Source organism: Akebia trifoliata, chromosome 5 (genome assembly GCF_017979445.1).
Source record: "Akebia trifoliata isolate Shusen 1 chromosome 5, ASM1797944v1, whole genome shotgun sequence".
In the NCBI taxonomy this organism is placed as follows: domain Eukaryota; kingdom Viridiplantae; phylum Streptophyta; class Magnoliopsida; order Ranunculales; family Lardizabalaceae; genus Akebia; species Akebia trifoliata.
Window position 1 is genome coordinate 24,584,480 of NC_141379.1, and position 23,744 is coordinate 24,608,223.

The 23,744-nt window shown below is 35.9% G+C and overlaps 1 protein-coding gene across 4 annotated transcripts; it reads right to left on the reverse strand.

The window, feature by feature from the left end:
* On the reverse strand, positions 1–21,827 carry LOC147401728 (O-fucosyltransferase family protein). Of its 4 annotated transcripts, XM_086443093.1 has the most exons (11): positions 21,095–21,825; positions 16,829–16,901; positions 16,023–16,090; positions 14,940–15,028; positions 14,466–14,663; positions 13,699–13,903; positions 12,293–12,460; positions 6,524–6,691; positions 6,125–6,315; positions 2,355–2,558; positions 1–834 (listed from the first exon to the last, which is right to left on the reverse strand). In XM_086443093.1, the coding sequence occupies exons 1-10, from the start codon at positions 21,536–21,538 to the stop codon at positions 2,390–2,392; spliced, it is 1,773 nt and encodes a 590-aa protein (XP_086299219.1). In that variant the 5' UTR covers positions 21,539–21,825; the 3' UTR covers positions 1–834; positions 2,355–2,389. The 4 variants fall into 4 exon arrangements, with proteins under 4 accessions (XP_086299219.1, XP_086299218.1, XP_086299220.1 ...); XM_086443092.1 differs by lacking the exon at positions 1–834 and having other exon boundaries at positions 2,140–2,558; XM_086443094.1 differs by lacking the exons at positions 1–834; positions 2,355–2,558 and having other exon boundaries at positions 6,148–6,301; positions 21,095–21,827.
* Positions 21,828–23,744: the final 1,917 nt, after the last annotated feature.

Genomic DNA, 23,744 nt, shown 5'->3' on the forward strand with positions numbered 1-23,744 from the left:
TATCACCCGCACGTAAGTTGCAGCACCAAGGAATTGGAAATCTAACCCCTCATCCCCAACTGTCCAAGAGAAGGGAGCCCATAGGAGTGGTTGAGTTGATTCTCACGGACTCGAAAACTTTCCTGTTTGGTTCTATTTTGGACCTTTTCCCTCGTTGTAGAGAATATGTTCAGACACCAAAAACAAATACTACTGGTTTTCCCTCCCAGAAGCCCTGATAAGGTTTCTAGCCAAACTAACATAGATACGATACAGTTTTTCTTTCTGAAAATATTACCCAGAATTATAAGAAAACTGGGTTTTGAAAAATAGTCCTTTTCATTTACACCATTAAAATCTCAAGGACCATTGAATAGTTTGAACGTGGATACGATGTTTCTATATTATCTGCTTCTAGCATATATATAACACAAGGTGTGCCCCTTAGTCTTTGTGAAGTAGATTTCTTGACAAAGCATTGGATCTTGTATCAGATAATCTGCTATCCACTTCACCAAGCATGGGCAGATAATTTAGGATCAGACTTTCAAATACCTGCTGCCACACTCCTAATAACATTCATCACTCTTAATTTCCATGATTCTCTGCGTTCCCATCTACGACTGCGTCTTTGTTCTGATACCCAGAGTTTTCACTGGATGACCTGATGACATAACAACACTTCAAAGAATTGGCAGCTGCATTGGTTGGAGTTGATGACAAGTCTTCACCATGGTTGGCTTTCAAGAATTCTTCTATGAATGGACATCTAGATTGCTTTCACATTAGGGCTTGCTGCTTCGTATTTACCCAAATAGATCACCTCTATATTAGAGGAAGTACAAGATACCATTACTGTTGCATGAAGGATGTGTCAACAGAGGTTGGATTGAATATTGAAATGTTTTGAGATTATTTTCAGAATAACAAGCTCTTTAAATGAAAACATGCATGTAATACACATGAACTTTTTAAATATTAAAAAATAAAATAAAATAAATCAATGCATTTTTTTGAACCTCACATATTATGCTCGAATTGTATGCATATTACACATGTAATCTTTGGAAAAAATTTAAAAATTAATAGGGGCAAATTACAAAATTTTCACTTATTTTAAATCTATGTTTCATTTTTCAGTAAATTTCTTTTTTGAATTTTGGCCCATTTTTAATATTTATTTTTGAATAACTACCAAAAAATAAAATAAAATACTCAAAAACTCTTTCCCATATGCAAGGTATTAAATTTCAATTAGTCTGGAAATGGAAATATTTCAATTAGTGTGAAAATTAATACAATTTTTGGAATGATAGAAATATTGAAGGAATGTCCGTTGACCCTATAAGAAATGATAAAATAAGCATTAAAACACACCCATTAAGTCTTCAAGATACAATAGAGAACCACATGGAGTGTGAAATTGAAGAACAAATAACGTTTTGCGACATGGAAATAAGAATAATAAGTTGCATTAACTACACATAACTTAATATGTAAAACATTGAAATGAAGAAACTATTAAATTGCATTCATGTGTTATTATATTTCTTATTTTTTAAATAAGTTGCTAATGTATCCAACTAATTAAAACATGGCTAATTATGTCCATGCTTATATAGACATACTATTACACTTATAGAATACAATAAAATAAGCTGAAATAGATGAGATAACTAACTAATCATAATTGATTTACACCAATGGATGAATGCCGTGTGCAATATTTTTTTAATAATGCAATGTGTAATTTAAAAGTTCTTTCTAAAATCAATTATAATTTTTTTCAAAAAAGAATATTCCGGTCAAAGTTTACTATTCCTCGAAATATTTCCATTGAAATATGGCATTTTCATACTTAAAATATGATATTTCAGTTGAAATTCACTATTCATCGAAATATTTCACGGGAATGAATAGTGATTTCCACCGAACTATATACAAAAAGAAACTGTCGGTTAAATTTCATGTCGGAACTTTGTGGAAATGAAAATATTTCAGTATATTTCGTGGAAATATGTCGAAATCTAATACGATGCCCATATATTTTCCACACCCCAATTGCTAGAGCACTCGTGTTTCGGTTGACCAGCTGGGCCAGTTTGTACAACATTGGTCTGACATGGTTAGGATTATCAATTAGAAAAATCACAGAGCAGGGACCATGAAAGATTTTATCATATAACTAATCTGTTGTTACCACATGTACAAGGAATTTTGAGATTTGAACATCAGATTACAGTATCAATGAACCAGAAAAATCAAGACAACGTGAAATCTCCGCTCAAGTTATGTTGAAAAAAATAAATAATAATAATTCAACAATCTAATTGAATGATTATTACTAACAAATTACATGTATCAACCAATCATACCTGGATCCGAGTATCCTGTATATCATCCATCCAAGTTAAATAACAACCATCGTGTTACTATCTACATTTCTTGCTTCTACTTGTTTACACATGCAATCTGGCATGGGAAAAGTGTAGAGTGAGTTACTGGATTTCTTCATTTCAATGCCTTTTAGATCACTGTGGTGAAGCATTTCTTTCATCTGGCGCTTGAAACTCTCCCATCTGCATTAGGAAACTGTGATGAAGCATCCCTTGCACATGGTGTTTGAGATTTTACAATAATTCATTAATCAAATGGAAAAAAACAGTCATTATCATCAAAGTCTTATCCCAAAGAATTGGGTCAGAGTAAAATATAAAGAAATTATTAACCAAGAAACAACTAATACTTCATGCAATATTAACATGATTAATAAACCAAATTAGAGATCTTCTCCTAAAGATCTTGATGCAACATGAAGCTGCTAGCGCAACGATGAACAACAAAACAGATGAGTGAATCATAGGTTCACTTGTCATTAGCTGTGGACCTGTGGTTGATCATGTCATATTAAAAGCAACAGAAAAAAAAAAAAACTGTGATGGATATTTGAATTGGAATTGATTTCTTCAGGGAATTTTTTTATCTCTTCCAGAGAAATTGTCTTTTAGCTCCAATTTTACTCCATCTAAAATACTAGATGACATGCATACTCTGGAAGAGAGAAAAACCTTCTGAAAAAATTAATTCCTATTTAGATTAAGAAAATCATGCAGTGGACTGGAAGAATTAGAGATCCAACATCTTGAGTTTTGACTAAAGATATCTCAGACAAAAAACTATATATGAATTACAATTTAGGAAACTAGATGTTATGTTGTAATCTCAACATACTTATCAGGCACATTTGTATTTCCTCAAGGGAAATTAAAAGGAAATGCTGTATGATATATCGTCAGGTACCTTCATGAGGTCAAAGAAAAGCGGAGAATATCTCACCTAGGTTGAATGTATTCTAATTGACCTATCAGATATAGATCCTAGTGTAAGGTGGGCCGTTGAAGTTATTTAACAAGAACAACCGGAAATGAAGCAAGAAACTCATCTGTCCCTAGCAAGTAGTAAGGAAGGATGGGCTTTAGGACTCACATTATAAAGAGGACGCATTCCTCATAAAAATGTTCCTTTGATTCATAACAAGTAGTAGTTAGGTTTTTGTCATACTTTGCTCCACACACACACACAGATGCAGGACATTAATCAATACTCAATAAAAGCCACAACTGATAAGGAGCGTGAGATTATTTCATTTATCTCATAGCCCAGAATACACGGTCACGTCCTCCCCATTAGTGGATCCCGTTCCGTGGGCCACCCCATTATAGGGTACCACCTCATGGACCACCCTACTAATGGGCCACCCAGCCTAATGTAGAGATGCTCATGCATCATCCACCCACATTGAGGAGGAAACTCTAACACGAGACCTATTCTGATACCAATTTGATGCAGGACATTAATCAATTCTCCACAAAAGGTGCGAATGATAGTGAGCGTGAGATAAATTACTTTATCTCATATCCCAGAGTCCCTGATAAAGCCCTCCCCCTTAGTTGGTTGCATTTCGTGGGTCACCCCCATCATAGGGTCCCACCTCATGGGCCATCCCATCACCTTGTGGGCCACCCCGCCCAGCGTGGAGATGCTCCAACATCAGAGAGAGAGAGAGAATTGTAATCTCAACAAAACAGCCCAAAACTCAAGAGGGATCATGTGTTCCAGATAGATATTTTAAAGGGGCAGGACACAGACACTGTCTATATATATATATATGTGTGTGTGTGTGTGTGTGAAAAAATCAATGACAATGGTTTTTGTCTTATATGGGTTTGAAAATCAGCTCATTCCGAAACTTCTAACCTCATCAAAAGTGGTTTCCAAAAAATTGACAGTCCATGATTCTTCAACTTGTAAATTGGGGTTAGAAGTTTCGGAATAGGCTGATTTTTGGTGAGGATGATCTCTACATCATAGAGATCATCCTCAGCAAAAATCAGCCTATTCCGAAACTTCTAACCCCATCAAAAGTGGTTTGCAAAAAACCATTTTCATAGATTTTGTCACAATTATTGTCCCATGAACCACCCCCATATATATGCAAACAGATGGACTAATAGCTTTTGTGGTTGAAAAATGGGTTAAAAAAGCAAGAGATAGATGGAGGATTCAACCTAAAAGACATAGAGATGAAGAGAAAATCAAATGAGAAAGGAAAGTACAGCAAGATACATCAAGGACTGATAAGGAAAAAATGTTGGGGATATAATGCTTCCACGTCAAGGCAAGAAAGAGAATATTTCCCTTAAAGTAAGATCCAACTGTAACTTTTTAATAAAATCAAGGGAGCACTAAGCTAATTTTAGGAGATTACAAGTGGGTATGGCAAAATTTGGTAGTAAAGTTCAATATCCACATTTCCTATTTTAAAGCGCATTAGCTAGCATGTGAATAATATCTTTGGCTTCTTACTCAATATGTGTAAAGTCACGTGTGAGGTGAAATAAGGTGAAGCACATGACATTATGTTTAAAGGTTTAAGTTAATAATGTTCTTAAAACTTTGATGTGACTTCAAGGTTTAACACTAAAAGGAACAACAGCTGATATCTTATCAAGCAATTTGATAAAGATTAATTAGAGCATGATAAATCAATAATAAAGATTAGAGGATCATATTAAAATTTGAGCTCGGTTACCAGATTTAGAGAGTTATCAATTTTTTAGAATTTCCAGCAACTAATGAATTGCTACCATAGTTTAGCATGTTTTCTCTAAAATATAGTGTGGTAAATCAACCATATGAATGAGGCATGGTGAAGAATTGTTTGTACTGTAACATTGTAAGAAATATTCTTCAACAAACGAAGGGTTTTGATTTACAACCATTAGGTGAGATTCAATCTCAAAAGGTTACATTGTGCTAACAATACCTAAGTTAAATAAAATTGACACCCATGCTCACGACATAACTGAATTCTTAGTATCTTTTACAGAACATATCAGTTGTTAGCTAAAAATGGTTTCCAATCAAACCTATATATTTGAGAATTAAAGATAGTAAGTCTGGTTACATCACTCACCCACGACATAATAAGAGAATATAGTTGCTTCAAATCAGTTAAGAATCCCATCTTATCAACAGGTATAGAAAGCTCAACATCCATAATGAGTTGAGCTACTTTTGTTGTCGAACAATTAACTTTGCATAAATCTATTGTTCGACTTTATCAATTAGTAATGATTGAAACTATGTAATATCTTCTAGATAAATAATGCAATATCTTCTAGATGCAATGCAAAGCTGAAGGAATGTGGAATCATGTTCTCAGTGTTTACTTTAGCACCACAGGAAGCACATGAAATAGGAAGTTTAATCAATGTAAACCAGATAACTCTTAACTTTTTTGGAAATTTCGCACAATGTAAATAGTAAAGAACGTGGCAAAATAGTAAGACAACATGTGAAACCAGCTCAATCAACATCAACAAAAAAAGTGTAAAATTTGAAAGGTAAATCTGTTCAATTCATGAGTAAAGCATCTAAAAATTATTTTGTAAGAAACAATTCAGATGAAGGACTTTCAGAAAATAACACATTTTCTTCAAGAAACAGAAGTTTCCAAATACTTGAATCAAAAGGTGTAACTTGAAAAAGCTAACCATGGAAAAGATTCACCTACTTGAAGCAGAAAAGATAAAGAGAGTTACGTCTCATATTAAATTTTGCAGCAGTCGTCAATAAGAACTACCTGATATTTGGGCTATCAAACAATAATGCCAATTTCCTTTTATCAGGTTTGATTGTCTTCGCATGTCCTCCATAGACATAACGTCTGTGACCCATCAGGAAGTGAGGAAAATTCCCTCCTTGAGTTGTGACAAAGACTTCACTGTGAAGGCACACCGTGTAATCAAGAGCCGCCAACCTAGATGAGTAGCCCTACATCAGAAACTCAGCTATTATAAAACATCTATCTGCTCCTTGTTGAAGCAACTAACGATAACAAAAAGAAAAAGAAATACTGAACTGATTAATTATTGCTAGCAGTGACAGATGGTTTTGTCAAAAAGTAATGTAAACAATAGTATATGGAGTGATGATGCATTCTGAATTTTGATGTAGAGGCCTATCATGAAAAGAACGATACCTTAAATGGAGAAAGTTCCACTTCGGAGGCCAAAGTATCCTTTGTTTCTAACAACGGAAACAACTGTCGAAGTGGGGCCATATATTTTTCTGCACGATAAATTTTCCCAGCGGCAACATAAACTGATGTGGTATTGTCAAACCCCATGCCCCTAAGCATCATTCCTACCTACAGAACCCATTGAATTCATTCATGGTGCATAAGAAATTGTAAACTAAAACTATAGCGATGCCAATTCTGAGTAGAATCGAACCGAATCCAAGATTAGTTTCTGTTGTATTTATAAGGAAAACAACAAAAATGCCACGAAATAGGAAAAATGTGCATACTTAAAAAGGGGAAATACTGGTATACAAAGGACATCAGTTTTAATACAGCAGAATAACAATATCTAGTGTCCGGCAGACAACGTTAGGGAGATGACGTTGGGAGACCAAATTTGTCCTATATGGCTTAAAAGTTTCAGGTTGGGCTGATTTTTAGTGAGGATGATCTCTATGGTGAGGAGATCATCCTCACAAAAAATCAGCCCAATCTGAAACTTCTAACCCCATCAAAAGTTATTTACAAATTAACGGTAAAAAATCGACGGTCCACAATTCTAAACCACTTTAATACTCTAACCACTGGGTTAAGTAGGTCATTTATCATCAAAAAGAGAAACAAAAAGGGACCCATCACATCGATGGATTATAGATGGAATCTTACTTCTAAGCAATACCAATCCTTGGCAGAAAACAGATCAGAGAGCTATCATATCGGATCATGGAATATTCATCTTGACAAGAAATTATCTACATGTTAAAATATTTATAACAAGCACAAGGGCTATAGCTCAGTTAGGTAGAGCACCTCGTTTACACGCGCGCCAATGTTTTTTCAGGGGAGTCCATCATGCAATCAACAGAATTTCTCTTATTGAGAAGTCGATGTCTTACTCCATGGATTCGAGGCAACAAGAGAACAATAGCCTGACAAATATTTGGTTGGTCAATCCGTGTGCCAATTTAGGCACCAAATAGAACCCATCATTGATTTGATAATTGATAAGGTGAATACCTCTTTTTGGAGATGACTATTTCCCAGAGTTATTTAGGTATTTTTTTTGGGATCCCCTTTGAAGTTTCTTCAACCTGCTCCTAAGGAAACTGCCCCCAGAATGGGTCTTCTCTTCTCCTGTTACCATCTGAATGGCATTGGTTGGGGGAGGGTCCACCAAAACTTACTTAGAGAGAGCTCATATTAGACCCTTCCTTAAACTGTTTTTCCACCCAATCCTTGAAGATGAAGCAATCTTCTATTCTAATATAATACTAAGTTCAGGTTGGTATGGCCCAATACCTTCATTCTCTTTCGTCTCTCGTCTCTCGAAATGACATAGATAAATGAGAGTGGATCGAGGGAATGGAATCTAGACTATAGATTGCACGAGCCTATCAATTCAATCTATCCCTTTCTTCCGTCTTTCTCCCTTGCCTAAACTTAAGGTGACCGTTATATCTGTGATCAGGCCTTAGGACACGGATTCCTCTTTTCTTTGAATTATCTTTCAATACCGAGCTCGCCTATCATTCTAATACCACTGAACAATCGGATTCTACCAAAAAGATGGAAGAGAAAGATTTTTACAGAGAGGACGTTTTTCATACTTCTGGATTCGGTGAAATAGGTGTAGTGTAGTCATGTTCTTGTTATGGCCGTATCTTGCTCCTTACGTGAGAGTAGGATCTGAAAGAGAGGAAATGGAACGGCTGAGGGACAAAGATCCTTTCCTTCTCCGGACCTATAGGGATATCCTCCTAAAGAGGATTCCAAAATCCGTCTTGGAGCACCGTCTTCTCGATACGCTGCCTGACATTCGGTCAGGGGCCTGGAATGGCCTCGTCGCAGAATTGCTCCAAAGCAAAGGCGAAGGCGGGGAAAGCGTGTCCGCCTTTGCTTCGTTATTATACGAACTCGACAAAGCAGAGGATGGTGCTGGCCCGAGCCCCTTAGTGGAGAGGGCTGCTCAATTCCTTAAGGGGTGGAAGCGAAGCCGAAAAGGTCCGTAGCGCTTCGGGGGCCACTGGGCGAGAGGTTAACCCACTCATCAATCACGGTGTTCAGCTGACTTGCACTGATAGACCCCTATTGTATTGGAATTAGGCGCCCATCTTTTGACTGTTGTCAACTAATCTCTTCAATGTTCGATTCTACTCTATGTTAGAACATTTCTGTGAATGCTATTCCGATCTAAGTGGTCCTATTCCGTGTCCCGTGCTAGGAAGCATTACTCCTCTTTTCATTCCAAATTCAAGAATACGACCGATACGATTGATTGGTCTGTGCGCTTCTCTTATTACTTTTTTGTATCCCCCTGTTCCTCGGATACAATTCGATCCTTCTACGGCCAAATCTCAATTTGTGGAAAGCCTTCGATGGCTTCCTTATGAAAACATCAATTTTTATATGGGTATAGACGGTCTCTCTTTATTCTTCGTGATATTGACCACATTTCTGATCCCTATTTGCATTTCAGTGGGTTGGTCTGGTATGAGAAGTTATGGGAAAGAGTATATTACAGCATCTCTAATTCGTGAATTTCTAATGATCGCCGTGTTCCGCATGCTTGATCCTCTACTTTTCTATGTTCTTCCCGAAAGCGTGCCAATCCCTATGTTGTGCGGAGCTGAGCATCTTCTATTCGCTGGGATAAAGCTTTTCCTCTGCAGGGGCCTTGTGCAGTAAACCCCCTACGGGCGGTCGTCCGTCGTCGTAAAGTAGTCCCCGCGAAGCTTTCGGGAAGAGGGGTAGTCTTGTGCGTAAGCATAGCATGAGATCATCCTCACAAAAAATCAGCCCATTCTGAAACTTCTAACCCATATAGGACAAATATGTTGTCTCCCTAACGTTGTTTGTTGAACAGGACCCATATATATATATAAAAGTAAATTTCATTAGAACAAAAAGGCGGAGCTTGAGATGTTCTACAATAACATACGAAACAAACGCAAATTAGTTGATTGCAATGCTACAAAACCATTCCTACTTCCCTATAAAATCCTCAAGGAAAACACCTCTAAATTCCTTAAATAGTTTACACCAAAAGAAGAGGCCAATGATGGATAAAAATAAAATAAGGTTGTACAAATCATACTCGATGTTCTCAAAAGAACATGCATTCCTTTCCTTCCAAATCCCACAACACACCGCGAAGGATGTCAAGCTCCACATAAGCCTCTTTGCCATGAAACTCCTTGCCCATGTGCACCCATCCTTCAAACAGGGACTTGACTGGCGAAACAAGGTAACCTCGATTCCCATATCAAGGTAGCCCTTGTTTGCCTTAACAATGTCATACTCACATCAGCAGAAAATTTTCAGAACAGAGCTCTTAACTCCAACTTGTTAGTTCTGGAAAATCCTTAGTTAGGGTCTTAAGCTATATTAAATTATTAATCTATTATTTATTACCTTACACACACCATCCTATACAACACATGAACCCTATATACGCACCCACAATATTTGATACAGCATAACAATATTTGATACCCAGGTTTTACCTTTTATACACATTGGTTATTGTGCACAGAGAAAATCACAAGTTGCACATCATTCATGCACTCATTGGATATCAAATAATTACATGTACATGTCTGATGACTTGTCTCAAACTTTTTAAGCCCTAAATGACCTGAACCTTTTGCTTCAGTATCACTTCAAAGTTTCCTTCTATGAGTAAAACAGATATTGCAATGTGGCTAAGAAAGTCAAGAATACAAGGAAGGGATGTGAAAGAGAATTACAAAAACCCAAAAGAAGAATAATAAAGAAACAAAAGAAAGCTTAAATAGGAGACCTATGACCAATTTCTTCATTTAAAAACAAACTTCTCAAGAGATCCTATAAAATCCCAAAGAATGGAAGACCACTTGAACAAAATGAACTTGGAATTCAAGCTGACATTATCCCCATCTTCTCCCTTGTTGTTAGAGACTTTGTTGTTTTGCACCATCCATATATCCATAAGACCGCAAACAAAAGAAGATTCCATAGAATGTTGCCATTCAGACTGAACATCTTGATTGACCATTCCTCCACCAGCGTCAATATGCTTATAAAGCATGGCCCAATCGGTATGGAAGTGCAAGAAGAATACTTCCTATACGTATCATACAAACTGGAAATGAATGAGGAGATGAACAACTGTCTCATCCGCTCATTTGCACGAGGCATCCATAAGGGATATAGAAGCCCCTGTTGATGAGATCGTTGTAAGAATCATATCCCACAAGACTGTCCGAAAAAGAAAAAAACAAGAAGTTGCTTCAAAAGGAACTTAACACTTCCAAAAGACATTAGGGAGAGGTGAGGGGGAGGGGAGTGGCTAGTTGGAGTGAAATAATCTAAAGTAAAATGACCGCACTGAGAAAAGATGCGAAGTAGACCATCTCCAAACACGAGAATTTGCAACTACAGCAAGGGGGAAATGAGCTCAAAATCTCTCCAGCAGAACGACCAAAATATCAAATCCCAGTCATTCAGGTTATGTATGAGACTTAAATTCCAAGAAATGGAATCAAGAGATCTAGCTATACTCTAACTAATCAAGCCTTCCTTCTTTTTTTCTGGTATAATGTAGATGGACAAAAAAAAAAATCAAAAAATAAGTCTGTCTACTTAAGAAAAAGCATTAAATATTGATTTTATTTTATAGATATATACAGCTTCTATTCAGTTATCACAATCAGCCTTGTACTCTAGAAATTCTAAAGGTGGTTAACTCTTATCAGGGTTTAATTCCTTGTTCAAAGTTGGGGTGATAAAGGAGCTTTTATCCCTTGTGAGTTCTGTTGTTCTTGGGAATTGAGTACATTTAAAACTAGGTTGAGTGTTAAATGAATCGAGTAAGTTCTGGTATTGTTTGGATTGTGTTGTAAAGTTGGTTGACTAATAGATCCTTTTTTCCCATTTGGATCTGTGTTGCTCATTGTTTCTTTAGTTGAGCATATTGTCCTAGAGTTGCCTCTGAAATTTCGGGGTGAGGTAGTACCTAAATTGCATCGTTTTGTAAGCACCAGTTTTTTTTTCTTTTTTTGCTCAGCACTATTCACATCATGGGAGGCAGGGGCGGAGCCAGGATTTTGCTCATGTGGGGGCAACCAAGAGTAGAAAAAAATTGTGGGGACAAATAAGAGTGAAAAAAATAGTTGTGGGGGCAACTAAGAGTGGAAAAAAAATTGTGGGAGCAATAGTAGTAAAAAAATTTTATCCCCCGCTAAAATCTGTTGCAATAGCACATTAATCCATAGAATTTGAAAACTCTTGTGGGGGCAAGTGCCCCCACTCTAAATCCGCCCCTGATGGGAGGAAGTCATATGCATCATTGCACATTATCTGCAATCAACCACCTTATTGTACTTTCTGGCCGTGGCCTCAGAATTCAACAATACTTCTCACTGTGCAGTTTTTCGGATATACTTCTAAATGGAATATTCTTTATGAAAACAAAATTGATGACACATTAAAAAAAAAGTGCATAAACATCCTATTATAAGAATGCAAAGAAAATGCATAAAGGGTTTACATCTTATCATGTTATGTAATGAGGTATCCCAATAACAAGGCAAATGGAAATTCACTATTTTGGATTCTAGATCCTACCAAGTTTATGAATACAATTGTAAAATGATCTTTGGAAATGAATTATAAAGTGATGTAAGTTGGCCAAAATAAATAACGTAAATCAAATATCCAGCATCACCATATGTAAATATGAGGGAATACCTCCAATGGAGTTAGTGGGCATTTCCCATCCATCCGAATTGCGCCTGGTCTTATTATTCGACCAGTTTTATTGAACTTTCCTCTCCAACCTCTTTCTCGAGCATTATCCATTTCACGTTTCTCTTCATCACCACCATCATAAGTACAACAGGAAAAAGCTACCATATCCTGTATAGAAAAAAGACCAGCATTTAGAAATAATATGAGATAAAAGTATATATATATATATATATATAGGGTCCCGTTCGCCACCCTTAGTTTTACCACACACTTTAACAAACGCGTTTTGTCTTACATGGGTTAGAAGTTTCGGAATGAGCTGATTTTTGGTGAGGATGATCTCTATGGTGAGGAGATCATCCTCACCAAAAATCAGCTCATTCCAAAACTTCTAACCCCATCAAAATTGATTTACAAAAAATGGACGGTCCACGATTTTTCAACGTGTAAACATGGGGCTAAACATTTCGGAATGGGCTGATTTTTGGGGAGGATGATCTTCTAATCATAGAGATCATCCTCACCAAAAATCAGCTCATTCCAAAACTTCTAACCCATGTAGGACAAAAAACGTTTGTTAAAGTGTGTGGTAAAACTTAGGGTGCTGAACATTTCCCATATATATATATATATATATATATATATATGGGAAATGTTCAGCAACAAACATTTTTCAAAACATGGGTTAGAGGTTTTGGAATGGGCTGATTTTTGGTGAGGATGATCTCTATGGTGAGGAGATCATCGTCACCAAAAATCAGCCTATTCCAAAACTTCTAGCCCCAGTTTACAAGTTGAAAAATCGTGGACCGTCCATTTTTTGTAAACCATTTTTGATGGGGTTAGAAGTTTTGGAATGGGCTGATTTTTGGTGATGATGATCTACTCACCGTAGAGATCCTCCTCACCAAAAATCAGCCCATTCCAAAACCTCTAACCCATGTTTTGAAAAATGTTTTGCCAACAATGGGACCCTTTATATATGTATATATATATGCGTTCGGCAGACAATGTTAGAGAGAACACAGAACCAACACATTTGTCCTATATGGGTTAGAAGTTTCGGAATGGACTATGTGAGGAGATCATTCTCACAAAAAATCAGCCCAATCTAAAACTTCTAACCCCATCAAAAGTAGTTTGGAATTGTGGACCGTCGATTTTTTAATGTTAATTTGTAAATCACTTTTGATGGGCTTAGAAGTTCCAGATTGGGCTGATCTTTTGTGAAGATGATCTCCTCACCAAAGCAATCATCCTCACATAAAATCAGTCCAATCCAAAACTTTTAAGCCATATAGGACAATTTTTTTCTCCCAACGTTGTCTGCCAAATGCTACTCTATATATATATAAGAACCCAAGAAAAATTTCATTCATAGGAGAATCAAAGAGACACAAGAACACCTCTTCAAAACGAAGATGCACTGAAATGAACTTCCCACCACTCAACGAGCTATTCCTAATCATTCGATCAACCATACTTTCTGCAAGTGTTCTGATTGGTTGTGAAAACCTCAATGCTTCATAATTGGCCAAGCATCTAAGGCCCTGGATATTTGAGGGAACCGCATGAGCCAATCTGTTGGAGAAGGGAGCAATTCGCACAGCCCTGTGAAAACCATATAGTAGGTGTTGTAAAACAAATGTTGATTGACCTTTTTAATCACTGTGGCTATTACGAGATGGAATCAAAGCCCATATTATCTAGGATTTGTGGATCCCCATACTCCTCAGAATACAATTTCTTATAGAAAAATGCCGTCGATAGATTCTACATAAGCCACATTTTTGTCAACCACAAAAATTAGTATGATATGTCATATTGTACAATATGTCAGCCATGTCACGGCAGTCCATAATAATAAAAGGTCCTAAGTAAGGTTTTACATTTACAAGTGCTGCATGTTAACTCCAAAAAGAATCCCCATGTCAGTATGAGACAACAATTGTGCTTAGAACCAGAGAAAAAAAGCATAGTCACATAGCTCACTCTCAAGAAATTCTCAAGGATATTTCTTGAAGAATTCAATTTCCTTTTCATACGCCAAGGATATTAAAATGTAAAACAATCAATAAACAAATAAATCAAATCAAATATCATGATAATTTAATGATATTTTTCGCAAGAAAACAAAGAAAAAGACCAAACTGTTGTAAGATAATGTGCATACCCCAACTGCAACAGCTTTGGAAGGACCTTTTGCATATAGTATGCAGGACTTGACCAGGCTTTAACTCTCAAATTCACTATGCTGCTTATATTATTGTCGAACTGCTGAAGTATATCTTCTGGAAGTTCTTTTATTACTTCAACCTTATTTCTGAGCGCATAGATGAAGAATTCCTCATCAAATATGTCTGCAAATTTGCTGCAGCAAATTGTGAGCAAAAAGAATTCAGTAAACGTTTGCAATTTCACAGATTGCATATGAAAAGATAACGTAACATTTGCATATTTCTTCTGAAATAAAATGTTGATGAAGAATGAAAACCAGTCACACCTGATGCCAAAAATATGAATAATGTAATGAAGTTTGATTATTTGATGCTTTTTGAAGAACATTTTCTAAATATCCCATGCTAAGAGTTATCAAACATTAGAAAGTGGAATAATATGGGACAAATAAGTATCAATTAATTGTCACCTGGAATCACGCCAAACACTATTCAAATGAAACATTGGAATGACAAGTGTAGCATTTAGTAGTCCTGCCACAGCCACCGCATCGCATATCTGTTCGAACATCAAAATGCAAATCAATTGAGTTGAATGACAAGCATAAGCCAAAGAGCTTGTTGGGATGCACCACAAAAATTTAGTTGGGACCACTTCCCTATTTGTGTCAAAAGCCTTTGGGACATCAGTGCATTTGATGGCACTCAGTAGCACATTGTAAAGTGTGCATCCACCAAAAATAATCTCAAAATATTTGCAGAGCCAATTTAGCAAAAATTCAATTCTTATTTTAACTCTTTTTTTATGGACAAAGGCCCCATGCTCCAACGGAGCAACAGTAGGAAGAACTTCACAGATTCTAGAGCAAAAGTCTTAGAGATGACCTTGTACGTCCTTCCTACCAAATTTTTGGGCCAATAACCCAAATTATTTTCAACTCCCTATTTCTTGGCTAACATGGTCACAAAAGTATTTTTCGAATAGAAGTCCATGTAGGAATCTTTCTGCGATTCATTCACCGCCTTCCATAAAGTCCCCAACACCCCTTAAAGAAAGGGAGCTAAAAGCGATCCAGTTGTACTTCTTTTATGATAGATACAGTAACGTCCTTCCCAAATGCTCTTTCCATCCAAATGGTTTGATCTGAGGAGATACCCACAAAATGAAGACAGTTCAACAAGGGCTTATAGACCTGAGATTCAGAAACACAGTTTTGAGTTCACCGCTCCCTCCCTAGTGGCCTCCTAACCCTATTTCATTAGCATTTTTAGACCTTTCTTAAATTGTGTTATCTCATCTTGCACTATAAATAGCCACTAAACTTTTTTATCAAGTACACAAGAAACCAAGGATATTATGTCACTAAGTATAAATTTGTAAAATTTAATGCCCAATGAAGTTGAGTAATCAATCACCAATGAAGCCTTATCCCATCGAAAGCAACTAATAAGTTTAAAATTTGAATAGCCTAAAGAAAATATAAGAATAAATTAGAGAATTGGGTCAAAACATATGTTCCACATGAGAAAGCTAGATTAAAAGAGAAACATACCGAAAGGCGTTGTTGATTCAAACCACCATTTGCTTCAATTATAAGAAAACCGTTTGACCTCGGCAATTCTGAGAACCATTAAGAAAAGGGGAAAAAAATGGCTTCTAATTAATAATTTGACAAGCATGGTACAACAACTAGATAAAATCAACGAAGTGACTATTGGGAAGAAAAACACCAAACATTTTAAGAACATATAAAACCCTATTTCTCCTATATTATAAGAGAATAGATTGATGAGCTAGAAATACCCCCACAAGCACTACTACCATTTAGGTTCAATTATCAATAAAGATTGGGAGATTAGTGAGAATGTGACCCATATTTGTGTTGGGTGGCTACAGTGGAGCGTTTCTGGAGTATAATGCGACCAATGTATACTACTCAAACTAAAAAGGAAAATTTCACAAGAGCAGTAAGACCAGCTATGTTTTATGGAGCTGAATGTTGGGTGGTCAAAAAACAGCATGCACATAGAATAAGCTAGCAGAGATGACGATGCAGAGAAAGATGAGATGTAAGACTAGGAAAAAAAATTAAACATAACCCAATAGAATATAAAATAAAGGGAAGACCGCTAAAATGGTCTGGGCATGTACAATGAAGACCTATGATGGCACACTGAGAAGAAGCACTTATTGCTAGTTGAAGGCTCTACAAAATCACAAGTCATGAAGTAGTTAAGTTCTTGTTGCTCTCTATGGAAGCTCTTCTTGGTTCAAAGGACTTTTACATCTCAGATTGTCTCAATCGATATGTAAAACCAAAATTGTCATAACTACAAATAGAATATGTGAAACTCAAACCTGTTAGAGAAGTACTCCGGTTGACACAAGGCTTCCAACTTTGACGTAACTTTGGATGCCATGCTGTCATAAGCTGCAAATTTTCCAAGCAATTTATTTTGCATTGATTTCATTCATCTCAAAAGCAGGTAACGAAAAAGAAAATCTTGCCCAAATAATGAATTTTTCATTATTCAACCAGAGTTAAAATCTTGTATTGATGCAATGTCTCGGTCATGAGAAAACCTGAGACTATCTCGACCAAAATATTCTGGAAAATTCCAATATAATCTGAGACAATTCCAAGCATTGAATGCTGCTGAAACCGGCATGTCTCATCAGAAGAATCCTGAGACAGTACAAAACTCTAAACCATGCATTCAACTAAGCCTAACGACTACAAGCATGAAGCACGTACAGGAGTTGGCATGTGCCAAATAAAAACTATCACACTTGAAGAAAAGAATGCAAGAAACAATGCAAAATGTACACCAAGGATCAGTGCCAGCAGATAAATTGAAGTCATTTTGTGAATTGCACAACTATTTTCAATAAAAATAAAAAATATTTAGGCTTTGATTGCCAAGATTTATGGATGATTTGGTAGCTAGGAGGAATTCTTATATCAAATTCTAACAGGATTTAGGAAGTCCAAGGTGGACTAAAGACCGACTTTTTTCAATAGAGTTTTCAATGGGTCCTGTCCCAGGGAAAGAATTCAGTCCATGGTGAACTAACTCATTGTTCAAGTTCAACTAAGGGGAGTGGTTCACTTTGTTAATATTTATTAGATTCAATAAAATAAATAAAACGTTTATTTGTTTTTTAATGTTTTTGGGTTTTTGTAAGTTGAAGGGAGTTTTTGTATTCTAATGAGATTGTGGATTTTATCTCCTAAAAGAAAATAGGCCCACATCGGAAAAAGAGAAGACTCTCCTTGAAGATATATGAGATATCTCAATAACTAATTTAGTTATTTGTTTAAGAGGTTTCCCTTTGTTGCTAAATGATGGCTCATTACTGCATTCGCGCACGAGTACATGCCTTGTGCGAAAGGACGGTGTTTAAGGCGCTTTAGAGACACACTTTGCACTTCTGACATAGACATCGTTGCAAGGATCTTGGGGAGCATTTTCTATTTGCTGAATCAAACACCAAGATTCAATCTCAACCGTTGAATGATCGTAGTGGGTATAGATTGGTGATTTGGATGGACTTGACCGACACTATGGATGTTGGTCAAGGGGGTCTGACCACGTAATGTATATTGGGCCGTTGGTAAATGGGGTTTGACCACGGGTTAAACACATTTGACCACAATCCAATAGGCGTTTCCTTGGTTCACAAAGAATTGCATCTCTTTAGAAACGCATAAAAGGGTGTGATTGTTCACCCTATGACCATTAGATTGGATCCAGAAAAATTCAAGCCATCCAATCGTAACTGTTGAGAAAAACAGCCATGATAATTGTTCTAATCCGATTGAGTTATCAAGACAATTCTTTGTCTTTGCAAGAAGACAAATTGTGATCAAGAGATTGGGCCCATTGTATCCTGGAAACATTTCATTAGAAACTCTTTTGCAAAATTGAGTTTTACTTGAGTTGGGAGCGAATAACGTTTTAAAGAAAACGATCTCGTGCCTTGAGTTCAACATTTCTAGTTTTAATGTACTGTTATTTTCCTGATTCAAGACCATTCTTTACAACATAATTGGATGTTTTTTTGGTGCTCTCGGAGGTTTTTATGAAAGTAGTACCATGACCTGATTACCCCATGGATATTGCAAAGTAGTGAGATACTGTTGACAGACATGGTAGATCTCGGGCCTCTTCGCAGCCTCAATCTCAACTCTCAAGTATCAGCAAACAATGTTTAGATTCGTTTTCAAAATAACTCTACTTTAAATTTTTTATTAGTAAATAGTCATATGAAATTGCATAGTTGTTGCATCACTTTTCTTTCTTCCTCTCATTGTCTTTTTTATGACTTAGTGATGAGGATGATTGGTGGGGACACAAGTCCGCGAGCTGTGTCTTTCGATGTTTGAATCATTTTAGCAACACAGTAATCCAACTAAGGTTGAAATAAAATGAATGTTAAGCACTAGCAGTCTAGTTTAGGTCAGTTTCCACTCTTTCTTTGTTTACTTCAATCCAATCTAAATAGCTGTAGACATTAATTTTTCACAGATCAAGTGCAAAGTATTGTCATGAGCATCAAAGTTGGGGTCGGGAATAATTTGGAAAGGGAAAACCTTCGGAAAAAATCAACAAAAGTCTAGAAAACATAATAAAAAATAAAATAAAATAAAAATTGAATATAATAAATATGAATGTTAAACATAATGTTAAACAAAATTATAAATTTACAACAAGTAGTTGAAGAGCTACCAACTACTAGTTGAAGAGTAACCCATACTGCTTGGTCTACCACTAAACTAAAATAAGTAGTAAGAATTCATACTTGTAAAACCTAAATGAATTAAAAATCCTCCCTCATGTTATGTTTTAAAATTAACAAAAACAAACTCTTTTGTGTATTTAAAAATATCCCCCTCATGTGTCTATTTTAATTGCAAAAAAAACCTCCTCAAGATTTTTTCTAAAAAAATCGTGCAATATCATTGTCAAATAAAAATTAATTTATATAGTCAGCAAATTTTAATGATAACAAAAACACCCCTTTGTGCACAATTATGGATTCCATAATGAGTTTCTGAAAAAAAAAACTCCTAACACTATTTTCTTTTGTGTTAGTTGTAACTTATTTTCTCCCAATACGGCTTTCTGGTTCTTTACTCCATTGTATCCCTACAAATCCCTAAAGACTTAATGAAGCACCAGCTAGAATTGGAAGAGCCAAAAATTGTTAAGGTCACCGAAATAAAGAAATTGGAAAAAAATATATATATATCTCCAGGGAATTGGTGGCATATTATCTTTGATTATTATTTTTTTTCGAGTGGGGCATGATGTTGTCTTGACAATTTGCGACCCCTGACGTATCTTCAGGTGTTCCCCTTGATGTATATTTTTGGTCTCTTTCCCCTTTCCATGCTCTCTCTCGTACATCTTCTCGACCTTCCTTTGTGGAGGGTGGGGGTGAGGGTGGGTGTGGGGGACTTCTCTTCTCTTAATTATTGCTTTATCAATTATATTCCATTATTTTAAATAAAAAAACTGGTAGAACCATGAGGAAAAATGAGGTGTCCAGTGTACATTGGTACATGCATCAATTATAGAACTAATGGACCTACTTAACAATTCAGCTTACAATGAAGATATGGTATGGGAAAAATTCGAGTAATCCTAGTGATCAGTACATGTTTAGTAGAGATTCATTTCATTTCTCATTGCAAATGAACATCATCTCATCTCAGTCGTTGGTTTGATGTAGAGTTTCAACCCTTGTTTGAGACTGGTATTTTTCTTTTACACTTATTTGTGTATGTCAAACTGCATTTTACCTTGGAATTTTTATCAAAAATTAATTTACAAATAAAATGTAAATACTATGGTACACCATATTATTGAAGGAAAAAAAGATGGTCATTCAAGAAGTTTTATGAAAAACCTAAAATTCACATTGTTAATGTGAATAATATGGCAGATTGCAAACTGAGCTAACAGAACCATTGAGCGAAATAATGCCACGGTGGTGGTTGAGGGATTCACCCAAACATATAAGTTTGAGGGCTAAGTGAAATTCGCATCAATGGCAAATTGAACTAAGTTAATGTGCTTAACTCTATTGCACTAAATATGAATTCAAATGTCATTATATCAGTTAGATGACAAGAATGCATTTTTTCATGGAAATATACAAAAGCAATTTTACATACTGAAACTCTTTAAATTTGAACACAACATGCCAACCAAACAAACAGTCAAAATGCAACACCCAAGAAAACTTTCACGGTCTGCATGACTGATTCCACGGGAAAAAAAAATTGATGGTTTTCCCAGGAAAATGCAAATTGCAGGTGTATGATTATGCATTTTCAAGAAAAAAACAAATAATTTCCCAAATTGGTTAGAAAATATTCTTCAACCTGACCCCAATTTTCCCAAATTGGTGGGAAAATATTCCCAATTCTCCCAAACTGTTAACTGTTACTCTCACAAGTACCACCAACCAGCCCAATTTTTTTTCCTTTTGGCATTTTTCAAGGTGCAATTATACAACAACAACCATTTTATGAGGAAATCCATTTTTCTCCAGAAATTTATTTTCTCCTAAGCAATCATACATACAGAAAAGTAAAAAAGAAAAAAAAAATCATACCGCATTGTGGCTATGGTTGCTATCAAACTGCATAAACGGCCAGAGATTCTCGAAAACCTGAGGACTTCGATATATCGAACCCGGCAGAGGAGGCTCATCGACGACAATGCCGACACCTTTACGAGGAGAAACATCGAAGCTTAACGAACCCATATACATCAACATACCAGAAATGTAGAAAAGAGGAGCGAAGAGTAGAATTCCACGTCTCCGAAGAACAGCAGAAATAAGAATGTACACGAGACGCTCCGCGAAGTTATGGAGCTTCAATGGAGGGGTTGTTCGATTGCTGCCTCCGCAGATAGATTTCCTGGACCGACTGTGTCTGAATCTAGGTGAAGATGGCGGTGAAGAAGGAGGAGTTGTAGTAATAGTTGATGTTGTCGGGAGTGGAGAATTAACTCCATTGGACCTCACATGACCAAGCCTACTGTGCCCGTGCATGGTTGGAAATCTGCGAAAACTAGGGTTTCGAAAACCTAACAGAAACAAACCAGAACTGAAGAAGAGATCTGATGTTGTTGATGATGATTCCAACACCAGAGGCTTCAACTTCTTCCATTAAAACAACTCCCTGATTTTCGCTAAATCGAACGAAAATTGTAACAATTGGTGAACATTGTTAGATTTGGGGGAGAAATGAGAGTTGAGTTTCGATTTATTTTGGTTCACAATTTTTTTTTTTTTTTTTTTTTTAAGAAAATTAAATGAGGAGCTTTGGCTTCCACTCTCGTCGAAGAAGGAAGGAATGCCAGCTGTGATAAGAGAGCCGACTCATAATCACTAGCAGTTAAGAATCTGGATGACCGACAGAGACTCGGTGAGTTTGTCCTATTTTTTGTTTCACTCACGAGTCACGTATGTATTGCCGAGTTAATTCAAACCCAATATATTTATTCTTTCATGCCCATCAAAGCTAATTTTGGACAACCGAGTCTTTTCCTGCGAATCTACGCACGAGATGTCGGAAAAAAACTCTTTTTCGGTCCATCGAACAAATGGAGTAGTGACACGTGGAAAACGAATAATATAAATCAATACCTTTCCCTAAAAACGACTTTACTTACCGAAAAGCATGGTTTAAAGTATCGGAACGACCGATATGAAACAGTTACCACGAATTGAGTATGTATCGGAATGTACTAATTTGTATCACATGTATCAGTTGACGCCGTATTTATTTTTTCATTAACCGAAACATTCAATCGATTCGATATTTTAAACTTTGTCCATGAGTAATAGTAGTATTTGTTGGATGTAGAATATGGTGTTAAATGGGAAAGTAGAAATGTAAGTTTAATCAAACTAGTGAGATGCACTATAGATAAAATCTCATAGAAGTTATTTCCAAAAAATTATTTTAAACTCTAGAAATACGTATTTTTTAAACAAATAGACATGATTGTTCACGGGAAAAGATGCCTTCTTTCAAGAGTTGTGACTCTTGATTGTTTTTAAAACTAGGAGTCTATATTTTGAAAAAATACTACGATTTGATCCCTTTCTCTTTCAGCATTATTTTTTTGTGAAAAGTTTTAAGGAAATTCTTTAGAACTGTTGTCTGCGAAAATTGGTAATTTTGTTGTATCCTGAAGGCAAATTGCTTGGAACTCAGCAACAAACTTGATTGAGTGAGGGCAATTAACATCTTAAAGATAGTGTCTCAGATGTGCCTCATAATCACAAGAAAATCTTGATTTATATTAATTTCTTAATAATTTTAAAGTGTTAATTTGCAATGGAATCGGAATCTGATATGGTGGCTTTCAAAGTGATGAATCATGAATTCGTGAAATTGGACAGATTCGATGAAACCAATTTTACCCCATGACAAGACAAGAAGTTGTTCTTACTTACTGTCTTGAAGATTTCATATTTTCTTGATCCAAATCTGGCATCACTACCAGAACTGAACATCACTACCAGAACTGAAATCTGATGATATTGACCAGATTAAAATAAAAAGTAAGAAACATGAAGAAGATGAAGCTATCTGCCAAGGACACATTCTGAATACACCATATGATTGGTTGTATGATTTGTTCACTTTAATCAAATCACCAAAAGAGATATGGAAGACACTTGAATTCAAGTACAATACTGAAAATCAAGGTGCAAATAAGTTTTTTATTATAAAGTATTTCAAAATTTCTATGGTAAAAAATATTTTTGTAATGGACCAAGTCCATGATTTACAAGTTTTAGCGAACAAGCTTCAAGATTTTATGGTTGAAACTTTGAACCAGTGCAAGTGGGGGTTATAATTGTCAAACTTCCCTTCAATTGGACTGATTACAGAAATAAATTTCAGCATATTAAAACAGATTTCACTATAAAGCAAATTCAAAAAAATTTACGAATTGAAGAGGAAACTCGAATTTGTGATAAAAAGATGGAAGACTCTAAAATAAGCTTTGTTAGTGAAAATAAAAGAATCTCAAACGAAACAAGAGAAAATGTAGTGATTCCAACCCTAGAAATTCCATCAATCATAACAAGAATAAGAGGCTTGTTATAATTGTGAAAATAAAACATGATTGCAGATTCTTGAAAAAATAAAAGACGGGTGAAGTAAAAAATTTTACAAATCAAGAAAACTTGGATACTTCTACTCATAATAATTAAAATGTGGATACTTCTACAAATTTAT

Bases quoted from the DNA above. Each gene is read 5' to 3' on its own strand.
- LOC147401728 (XM_086443093.1), bottom strand. From the start codon at position 21,538: ATGCACGGGCACAGTAGGCTTGGTCATGTGAGGTCCAATGGAGTTAAT. The intron at 16,902-21,094 runs GTATGATTTTTT...GAAAATTTGCAG, and splicing joins GCAACCATAGCCACAATGCG to CTTATGACAGCATGGCATCC. The intron at 12,461-13,698 runs GTGTTCTTGTGT...TTTTCTATACAG, and splicing joins TGCATCTTCGTTTTGAAGAG to GATATGGTAGCTTTTTCCTG.